At 45.9% G+C, this 11,549-nt stretch overlaps 1 protein-coding gene across 1 annotated transcript in view; it reads left to right on the top strand.

Annotated features, from left to right (window-relative positions):
* Positions 1-929: 929 nt before the first annotated feature.
* Positions 930-11,549, top strand: part of LOC126088171 (SH2 domain-containing protein 3C) — a 1,167,763-nt gene continuing 1,157,143 nt past the window's right edge. The window contains exon 1 of the mRNA XM_049906294.1: positions 930-1,127. Coding sequence (XP_049762251.1) covers positions 1,085-1,127 — 43 coding nt within the window. The 5' untranslated portion in view covers positions 930-1,084. The remainder of the gene's footprint in view (positions 1,128-11,549) is intronic.

The following is an 11,549-nucleotide window of genomic DNA, read 5'->3' as shown; positions in this document are numbered from 1 at the left end:
CACATTTCAGCAGGATAATGCACGACCGCATGTTGCAGGTCCTGTACGGGCCTTTCTGGATACAGAAAATTTCGACTGCTGCCGTGGCCAACACATTCTCCAGATCTCTCACCAACTGAAAACGTCTGGTCAGTGGTGGCCGAGCAACTGGCTCGTCACAATACGCCAGTCAATGCTCTTGATGAACTGTGGTATCGTGTTGAAGCTGCATGGGCAGCTGTACCTGTACACGCCATCCAAGCTCTGTTTGACTCTATGACCAGACATATCAAGGCCGTTATTACGGCCAGAGGTGGTTGTTCTGGGTAGTGATTTCTCAGGACGTATGCACCCAAATTGCGTGAAAATGTAACCACATGTGAGTTCTAGTATAATATATTTGTCCAATGAATATCTGTTTATCATCTGTATTTCTTCTTGGTGTATCAAATTTAATGGCCAGTAGTGTATGAATGAATAAGTGGTGTCTAGCATGGAAACAATGCATTTCCGGGCATAACTTCATTAGACCTGTTTTTGTTCCATATCCTGTCATCAATCTATCGGTAGAGGTTGTACACGGTGGAAAAAATGAGCCAGTAGATGCTGACGACGGCCCTGAGATGAAGATGCGGACCCAGATGTAGGTGCAGTTGTCACGCGTGCCGTCGAGCAAACAGAGAACCGTGACTCTGAGTGACACGGGCTCAACAATGAAATGGAGCCTATCTGGTGGAGCGCTTCATCCTCACCGCTATCGGTTGGCGCCTCTCTCTGCAGCGAGCTCACGCAGGGGAGGTGTTGCTCGCGGATAGCAGTTGTCCAAAAAACTCGGCGTCGCGGCAGAGCCCGGCATGCGTGCGCTGTATGTCGCGAGCGAGGTGGGGGCCGCTTGCCGCCGCCGCCGCCGCCGCAGCCGCCGCTGCCTCAGTGTGCCGCGGTCGCCGTCGCGCGCGGACCTCTGCAGTGCAGTTCTGTGCCGTGCCGTGCCGTGCCGTGCAGTGGTGTGTGTCGGCGTGCGGCGATGTGGCGCCGCGCCGTGTCCTCGTAGTGTGCTCCTGCAACCCCGCCTGTGTCTGCTCCCCGCGACCCTCTCTCCGGCGCCATGGGGAAGAGCGGCAGCAAGCTCCGCAAGAAGCGCAGCCAAAGTAAGTCACGTGGCCCGCCTCTCGCCGGTGCGGTAAGGGTAGTGACGAGCCAAAGCTGTGCACCCAGCCACAGTAACCCTGTTTACATCCCAGAGACCAAGATGCTGACGGCGCTGTCGCTAGTACCGTAATGACACGAGTGGAACACTGTCAGCTGCTGTTTGTGACTGCGATTACTATTGTAACTTCCAGACTACACTCGCACATTTATTTTGCCAAATCACTATTGATTTCGATGCGTCCCAGGCCATCCCCTGGATCGTAGTCCTCGGTAAATGTTATGTAGTGGGGTTCTGTTGTTTTGGAGGAAGAGACCAAGCTGCGAGGTCATCGGTCTCATGGGTAAGGATGGGGAAGGAAGTCGGTCGTGCCCTTTCAAAGGAACCATCCCGGCATTTGCCTGGAGCGATTTAGGGAAATCACGGAAAACCTAAATCAAGATGGCCGGACGCGGGATTGAACCGTCGTCCTCCCGAATGCGAGTCCAGTGTAATAACCACTGCGTCACCTCGCTGGGTCGTTATGTAGTGGTGCCCTTTTTTTCGTGGTCTGTGTCCGATGTACACGGTTTTTCTGTAAGAGCGTGCAAAAATTTAACAGGATATAGAGGACGCTCCACTTAAGAATTTGAGTTAAGGATCCTAGTATCAGAGAACCCAGCTTAAGGAGGTAGTACGATAAAAATCACATTACTGAGTGCTTTTTTATTTATATTAAAGTTGACTGCAAATACCATCACTGACACTTTGAACGTAACGTTTGTATGTACCTTACAAAATGTGCCGGATCTTACTGCCATCAACCTCAATGTAAGCATGATATTGCCGAACAAGATTCTGACGCGTCATGACAAATATCCCTGGTGTGTTTCGAATCACATCACAGGCAACTAATTCCATCTCCGTATCCACTGGGGTCTCATACACCAAGTGACTTTATACATCCCCATAAGAAATAATGAAGGGGATTCAACTCAGGCAGAACTCGTTGCACGAACTTCATAGCAATCAGACTCGACGTCCGTGTTTCCTTGCAGGAAATAAAGGTTCAAATGGTTCAAATGGTTCAAATGGCTCTGAGCACTATGCGACTTAACTTCTGAGGTCATCAGTCGCCTAGAACTTAGAACTAATTAAACCTAACTAACCTAAGGACATCACACACATCCATGCCCGAGGCAGGATTCGAACCTGCGACCGTAGCGGTCGCTCGGTTCCAGACTGTAGTGCCTAGAAACGCACGGCCACTCCGGCCGGCAGGAAATAAAGAATGTACATGTAAATAAGTAGCATAGTACGTGTAAACTTGTACGCATTTCAGTTGTAAATAAGCTGGAAAACAAAATGCTAGACAAAACGGTAGACAAGTTTACTTCCATATTTCCTTAATCTGGCTTCTCCGACCCAGATTCCCTACTACAAACTGTTCAGTTGGGCATTATCTATGTCCCGTTACATTTTTGCATGCTCTTATAGAAACACCCTGTATGTACGCCATATGGAGCAAAATAAGCATCGGAGACTTGTGCCCTGTCTAATATGAATCTTTTGTAATTACTTTGCATTTTCTCTTTTCTTTTTAAACGAGAAAGTATGTTAAATATAGTCACATGCTTTAAAATGGCGAAGTGCGATAAATATGCTTTGGCCGGCCGGGGTGGCCGAGCGGTTCTAGGCGCTACAGTCTGGAACCACGCGACCACTATGGTCGCATGTTCGAATGCTGCCTCGGCCATGGATGTGTGTGATGTCCTTAGGTTAGTTAGGTTTAAGTAGTTCTAAGTTCTAGGGGACTGATGATCTCAGAAGTTAAGTCCCATAGTGCCCAGAGCCATTTGATTAAATATGCTTTGAACGTAGACATCAGGGTATGCTGTAGGTCAACGCTTTCTTTACCATTTTCACTGGTCGGCTTCGCGAACTGAGAAGGAAATTGCCGCCTTCCAACTTAACCTGCACTTTGGCCTATGCCGAAATCAGTCCGTCACCTCAACTAAGATTTAAGAAGGGGGCCCCTGTCACTTTCTGGCTCAGTCGTCAGTCTCGCTTACCGAAGTAGGTGCGTCTTCACACACTTTGCAAAAATGGTTCAAATGGCTGTAAGCACTATGGGACTTAACATCTGAGGTTAGAACTACTTATACAGTTAGAACTACTTATACCCTACTAACCTAAAGACATCACACACATCCATGCCCGAGGTAGGATTCGAACCTGCGACCGTAGCAGCAGCGCGGTTCCGGACTGAAGCGCCTAACCGCTCGGTCACAGCGGCCGGCCACACACTTTGCACATCTGCTAAGGAAAGCGTATTCAGCTTCAGTTTAAGGTTCACTTTTAAAGTCCTTGTCGTTGGTCTCTTATCTGTAGAACATTCTTTGCTCGGCACGTGTGCAAGTTAAGTAAACTGAAAAAGCTTAACTCCACCCGAACAGTCCATGAAGCCCGCGGTGTCATCCTAAGCCCACAGGGGTCACTGGATGCGGATATGGAGGGGCACGTGATATCAGTACACTGCTCTCCCGACCGAATGTCAATTGACGAGACAGGAGTTCTTTTCAGTCACGCAGCTCCCCTGTTTGCCTCACAAGAGCTGAGAGCTCCCTCGTTGTCAACAGCGCTCGGCAGACTGGATGGTCACCCATCCAAGTGCTAGCCCAGACCGACAGCGCTTATCTTCGATGATCTGATGGGAACCAGTGTTACCACTCCGTCAAAGCAGGTTAAAAATTAAAACGTTATTCCTGCTGAACCTCTCGGTGTAGTGTTATGATTATCTGACTCGTTCGATTGGCTTCAGGTGATGGGGAGATGCTTGTCCTCAAGCTGCTGCGGAGAAAATTTTTTTCGCACCAAGAATTTTAGAGAGCCCGCGTTTGCTTTCAGATAAATATGTTTTGCGAAACAATTCTGCCTTGAGCGTATATAATTTCCTTCTCTTTTCACTCGTATGGGTTTCAGTGAAGTTTGGCCACTTCCTTCACGTTCTTAAACCGGAGGAGGAGGCGTATTGTATTCGGGAGGACGGCGGTTCAAAACCCCGTCCGGCCATCCAGATTTAGGTTATCCGTGATTTTCCCAAATCACTGAAGGTAAATGCCGGGATGATTCCTCTGAAAGGGCACAGCCGCTTTCTTTCGCCATCCTCGAAACGATCTGAGTTTGTGCTCCGACTCTAATGGCGTCACTGTGAACAGAAATTTAAACTCTACTCTTCCTTCGTTTCTTTTTTATTTTCTTAACATCACACACTATTCCTCATATAGCTGTCTGTCATCTACGGTGCAGATGATACTTTCGTATTGTCTCTCGTAATACGAAATAACAGTTCCACCATCAAGACTGCGATTATAGACTAAAGCGAATAAAAAAGTTTCTCATTTTGCTGGTCACTGATTCAGCCTGACAAGATGTCGGGAAAATGTAACTTTTAGATTGAAGGAAGACTAAGCATGGACTTTTTTTTCAATTATTGCTGACAGTGTTTCACTGGCAGTGTCCGTATTAACTACTTTGTGTGATGACTAGCTCTGTGTTCGTCATCTTTGACGGTAATAGTGTCTTCATTCGCTTGGATACTGTATTTGAGTTACATTCTCTGTCGTTGTGTGGCCCCGATATTGCGAACGTCGTACAGTTCTGAAAATCGTCTGCGGTTAGGGCACTGATTTAGCAAATAAAGGAGCTTGGAGAACATTTTAGACGAATCGTGTGGAGATACAAAGGGGGAAAAACAAACAAAGATAAAAAAAGTTAAAAATTGGTTATGTGTTCAGCTGCAAATTGCAAACCCCAGGGTTCAATGCTCTCCCGATTCTAAGACTATCGTCACTTTCCGGTTCTTTCCTCTCTGACAGTGATTTCTGCTACTGAAAATTGCCAAATTTCCCATTGATTTGGAGTGTACGTTAAACTGTAAATATCCATGTAAGTGCAGAGTCAAGTCAGTTCGATGGTATGAGCAAAGTGAGGGCACAGGAACTCCATTGCTACAGTCGCTAGTAGGCCACTGTGATGTCCAAATCAATCTTCCGTTGGACGACGGCCATCTCTCGAAGTATGTATCGTCCAGTAGTCACGACTCATTTTAATAACGTCCTATACCACTTTTCACCTAACGTTATGTGCGCAATGTAGCTCGACCTTGTCGCAGACGATGCGGGGAGCGGAGAAAAGTTTAAACCACTTAGTTTGGCTGCGAGCACGCTCCGCGAGAAGTGCCAAGCTGCTGCTGTGCGCGGATAGCACTGACTACAACAGCGTGAGACATGACTGAGGCCCGAAATTGAAACTCATACTGTAAGAAAAATTATGTTACAAGGTTCGAAGCGGGTTCCTCAAAATTTCAGTCTCAATAACACAGCGGCCGTCGGAGAGAGTTAAAAGATCACAGGAACAAAATTCCTTCACAGTCCAATTTCGTGCAACAGAACTGCGAAATTTTCACACGCTTCGCATTACCGTGCAGTGTACACTGAAACTGAGAAACAGTCTCTTCATAGGACGCTAGTCCATAGAAAACTAAAGGAATATAACCCTTATAATAGTTCCATAATGGAGAATGTGACTGGCACTCAAGTTTTATAGTATTAATCAAACTAAAACATTACTTCATAGATTCAGAATAATCTAATAACCGCTTAAGAGCATAATCCACGAAATAGAAAGATAAAACGTTTTCTAGCTGACCGTAGAGACCACACATCGTCACAAAGCCAATGAAATAGTCTGACCTGTCAAATAAATAATGCAAAAATTAAATTAAGCATTCTTAGTGACCTGTTTTCTCTCTTGGCCTCATCATCGAGAGGTACACCCTCTTTCGTACTTTACACTCAGTCGTCTTTTGATATTTCAATCAGATAGAAGAAGTTCTGTTTCCATTTCCATCAGCAATTTCCCATTACTTCTGATCGTCATATCATAAAGCGTAGTTCCAGCAGAGTCCGACTGGACACACGGATCTGTTGTATAATGCTTTCGTAAGGCACCATCGTCTAAGGCAGGGCTTCCCAACGTGGGGGTCCGCCGGCTCTTTCTAGGGGGTCCGCGGCCACCTTTCACCAAATCGTGTAAAATAATGAGTAAAATTACTACATAAAAATGTGAAAATGAAATTCATCACTATCTTTTTTTCGTGTGATCCACAAGCAGCCTTTGCAGTTCCTAAGTGAGAACATATACACAGTTTAGTGCCGGAGAATGCGGCTTCTCTGATCGACTGTTTCGCAACAATACGGGGGTCGTTTGTGCGCCGGCTCACGGCGCTAGATGCGCTGAAACCTTTTACGCATGCGCGGAGCGAGCTTTGTCGACCAATCACAGCGCTCGTTGGCACGTATGCGGTCCCAGGCATCATTAAATGTTAAACTTGCTTTGTCAGTGCACTACCTATTTCATAAGTCGATTTTTGACCTGTTTATTAATTTCTAACATGGATCGGTGGCTGAAGGTAGGATCACTGAAGAAGTGTGCGACCAAAGGAAGACTTTACCTACATTTGAACATTTTTCTTCGGATTTCACCTCCCCCCCTCCCCCCCCCCCCCCCACACACACACGACTGTTACGAAATATGCACGCTCCTTACACAGCAGTAGCCAAATAGTGGAAGTGAACAGACCACAAGCGGCAGCTTGTCAACAGCGAGCAGTTTGGACGTGACGTTGATTGCTTTTGGAGGAAGACAGCTCCATGGTGTGAAATTTCGATTACCAAGTAATTTTAATCAGGCTATAGTGTTTTGAACAAAGTGAGTAAATCCACTAGTAAGTGTCTGGACACAATGGGAATTCAAATTGGATCGTTAATTTCAAGTTGTTTTCATTCATCTCTAAACCAGAGACTAAAGATACTTCGAGGGGGGGGGGGAGGGGGGTCATTGGGAACATGATACTTGCATTAAGAAGCTTTCAGTTCCCATGGGTTTCGCTCTGAAATTTAAAGTTACTGTCCTCTTGACTGACTAGGGGTCCGCCATGGATTTTCGACTGAAGAAGGTTTCCGCCAGCTGAAAAGATTGGGAAGCCCTGGTCTAAGGTAACAACAGTTAACGAGACTGTCGCGGTGGCATGCAACTTTTTCTCCAGCTACTCTTTGGTCTCCTCCCCAGACGGACACGTTCCACACACTAGCGGCGTGTTTCCGCCCCCTTCCGCCGCCCCCTGCGCCCCTTCGGTAGGTGCTCTGCAGGTGACGATGCGTGTGGCTTTCGCAACTGTTACGACACCTGCGCGCGTTTGCCACGGACACATCAGTATGCTTCTTGTGCAAGCCGGTCTGAGTTCAGCTTTATTCTACTGCCAACATTACACAAGCAAAAGACGCGGAGCTCTCGTGGTATAAAAACGTTGATTTTGTATGCATCTCCAACATCGAGTGTCGACCTTGAGTATTCTTAGAGAACGTTAGTGCCTGTTTTACAGACTTGTACATCGTGGTAGCTTCTGCTTGCACACGATACGGAAATGATTTTAAATATCTAGCAACTGTAAATGATTTAGGTATAGAGCGTAATTTAAAGTAGATTTGGTATCTAGTTTTCCTTCCTATGGCGCTCTTCCCTCCAGTGTAGGATCCGCTAAAGACATTCCATCGACCACCCATTTTAAGCACCTGTAAACTCTCGACTCCTTTAAGATATGAACATCCCTGTATAACCCAGCTTCGTCTGAATTCTTTACAGATGAGTTAATACATTAAATATTTGACTTTAAGTATAACCGAGGAAACGTTTAGGAAAGGTATGAAATTATGCTTAAAATTCGTTCCAAATTGCTAAGCGCTCTCATTCTCAAATATGGGACAAGTATAGTCTGCGTAATTTGCTCCGTTTTAAGGAAAAGCTAATTGTTCACGCACTTCATTATTTATTGTTGAATCCTGTCTATGTCGTCAAATATGGGATGTCTGGCAAAGCTGCTTTCTCAGATCGCTGGGCAACATTAAAACAAATTAATGAGTTTTTATTAAATGAAATAAATAACAGAACATAACTTTGAGAATTACAATGATGTGACACAAGCGAAGGCCGACAGACAAAGTAAGAAATACCTTCAGTATACAGGGTGGTTCATTGATCGTGACCGGCCCAAAAATCTCACGAAATAAGTGTCAAACGAAAAAACTACAAGGAATGAAACTTGTCTAGCTTGAAGGGGGGAACCAGATGGCGCTATGGTTGGCTCGCTAGATGGCGCTGCCATAGGACAAAGGGATATCAATTTTAGACGAACAGTTGGTAACAGGTATGTTTTTTAAATTAAAATACAGAACATAGGAACGTTTGAATATTTTATGTCGGTTGTTCCAATGGGATACATGTATCTTTGTGAACTTACCATTTCTGAGAACGCATGCTGTTACAGCGTGATTACCTGTAAATACCACGTTAATGCAATAAATCCTCAAAATGATGTCCGTCAACCTCAATGCATTTGGCAATACGTGTAACGACATCCCTCTCAACAGCGAGTAGTTCGCCTTCTGTAATGTCCGCACATGAACTGACAATGCGCTGACGCATGTTGTCAGGCGTTGACGGTGCATCACGATGGCAAATATCCTTCAACTTTCCCCACAGAGAGAAATCCGGGGACGTCAGATCCTGTGAACGCGCGGGCCATGGTATGAAGCTTCGACGACCAATCCACCTGTCATGAAATATGATATTCAATACCGCTTCAATCGCACGCGAGCAATGTGCCGGACATCCATCATGTTGGAAGTACATAGCCATTCTGTCATGCAGTCAAACATCTTGTAGTAACACCGGTAGAACATCACGTAGGAAATCAGCATACATTGCACCATTCAGATTGCCATCGATAAAATGGGGGCCAATTATCCTTCCTCTCATAATGCCGCACCATACATTAACCCGCCAAGGTCGCTGATGTTCCACTTGCCGCAGCCATCGTTGATTTTCCGTTGCCCAATAGTGCGTATTATGCTGGTTTACGTTACCGCTGTTGGTGAATGACGCTTCGTCGCTACATGGAACGCGTGCAATAAGTTTGTCATCCTCCCGTAATTTCTCTTGTGCCCAGTGGCAGAACTGTACACGACGTTCAAAGTCGTCGCCTGCTTGGGCATCATCATTTGTTGCAGGTCGTGGTTGACGTTTCACATATGGCTGAACGGTTCCTGTTTCCTTAAATAACGTAACTATCCGGCGAACGGTCCGGACGCTTGGATGATGTCGTCCAGGATACCGAGCAGCATACATAGCACACGCTCGTTGGGCATTTTCATCACAATAGCCATACATCAACACGATATCCGCCTTTCCCGCAATTGGTAAACGGTCCATTTTAACTCGGGTAATGTATCACGGAGCAAATACCGTCCGCACTGGCGGAATGTTACGTGATAGGACGTGCTTCTACGTTTGTGTCTATTACAGCGCCATCACAAAGCGAAAAAAGTGGTCCAACTAAAACATTCATATTTCTTTTCGTACTACAAGAATATGTAATAAAAAATGGGGGTTCCTATTTAAAAAAACGCTGTTGATATCCGTATGGCAGCGCCATCTAGCGGACCACCCATAGCGCCATCTGGTTTCCCCCTTGAAGCTAGACGAGTTTCGTTCTTTGTAGTTTTTTGGTTTGATGCTTATTTCGTGATATTTGGTCCGGTCACTATCAATGGACCACCCTGTATACAGTTCCTAAGTTTGAGCTACGTAGAATGTCAAGCAAAGTTACGAGCTGTGGCACTTCCACTCAGGTCGCTGGTCTTGAAGCTTCTCGTGGAACTGGGCCGCGGTCAGTCGGGCGCGGCGCTTCTGTTCCCTTCGCATAGAGGCCGCTGCTGTCGCGTTGTCGCCCTGGAGAGTGGAGGGGGACGGGGGCGTCAGCGTGCAATTGGCTGATTTCTTCACAGGCCTCTCTGGTCTCTCGTTCACGACTGGCGTGCCAGCGCTTGACTTTACGCCGTAACATTTATGGCATCATACCTGCTAAGCTATGTGTCATACAACGACATAATTTTACAGGTACCGGTAAATTGAGTGATATACATGTATACACTATCAGAAAACTGTACCATGCACTTCGCCTCGCCTTCCGTATACGCCTCCCATCGCCCATGCGGATCCTCTATGACCTCATTCCTTTCCCCCATCTGCTCCTATTCCTCGAACATATCCACACACTCTACACCTCCTGCCGCCTTGATCTCGCCTCATCTTCTGGTTGCTCCTATCCTCTCCAGCCCCCGTCCTCTGCTGCGCCTTCACTGTTGTGTCCCCCCCTACCCTCCATCTCTACACCCTTCATTTCCTTTCCCAAGGTGGCTTCTGTCAACTCCCCCTCCCGGATAATGCCCTCTCTCCATTTATTCCTCCTATCAACTCTGATCCTCATCTCCCCCTCCTTTCCTCTGTCCTTTCCCTGGGCTCCCTCTGCCCTCCCTTCCTTCCTGTTTTTTCCCCACCTACCCTCTCTCTGCCTCCCTTCTCCCCACCCTAGTCTTATGAGTTCTTGTCCTCCGTCAGTTCCTTCCCCCCTCCCCCAACACTTTGTTTTTTCTCTCCTTCCCCCCTTTTCTTTCCCATCATCTGTCCAGGTTCCCCCTGTCTGCCCTCTGCTGTGGTGTGTCATATTTGTGCCAGCTTTTTAGTGCAGTGTTCAAGTGAGCGTTCAGTATTGTGCGTCTTTGCAAAGTGTTGCGAACAGAAATTATGCTGTTGCAGGGTGTGATTTTTATATCTCTTGCGAACAGAAACCAGACTGTCACCGTGTTTTTAATTATCTGTCTGTTATTTTACCTGTCTGCTTCCTGTGTTGTTATTAGCATCACCAACCCCTTCATTTATGTTTTAAGTTCCACAATTTTCCGCCATTTTACCGTTTAAGTCATCGGTTTTATTGCCTGCTTTCATTATTTATTATCTTCATTTTTTTAAACAAATTCTGTAGGCTGAAGAGCGGCGTCCTAAGCTGCTGCCAGTCCGCCCCCTTCAGGGGGAATCGAAACTCAATAAAGGAAAAAAGAAAAAAAGAAAACTGTGTTGCGGGTGGAGTCGGTAGTAAATTAAAGATAGACACACAGTTTCCAACTGTAGTACGCTCTATGAGAAAAAAATAAAAGCAGATAAAAAAATTAAAACATCGTGGCTACATCCCTTGTTGCACCTTGGAAGACACGGCTGCAACAAGGGAAGTAGCCACGATGTTTTAATTTTATTATCAATTTTATTGTGCCTGGTGCATGTTCCATTTTAGCGAGTTTTAACAGGTTCTTTTACTTTTTATTATTCTGATGATGGAAGCTTGACTACAGAAACGCGTCAGTCTTAGTGTTTTAGACTATAAACAAGTGGTTGAGCCGATATATTTTTTTTAACAGTGCGTCTTACGTTGTGTGTAGAGGTGTGGTCTAAACCGTAATTTGTCCAAACCACTTAAACACCACATCAT

Source organism: Schistocerca cancellata, chromosome 6 (genome assembly GCF_023864275.1).
Source record: "Schistocerca cancellata isolate TAMUIC-IGC-003103 chromosome 6, iqSchCanc2.1, whole genome shotgun sequence".
In the NCBI taxonomy this organism is placed as follows: domain Eukaryota; kingdom Metazoa; phylum Arthropoda; class Insecta; order Orthoptera; family Acrididae; genus Schistocerca; species Schistocerca cancellata.
Note: the sequence above shows the minus strand (reverse complement) of the source record. Positions and strands in the feature narration are given on the sequence as shown.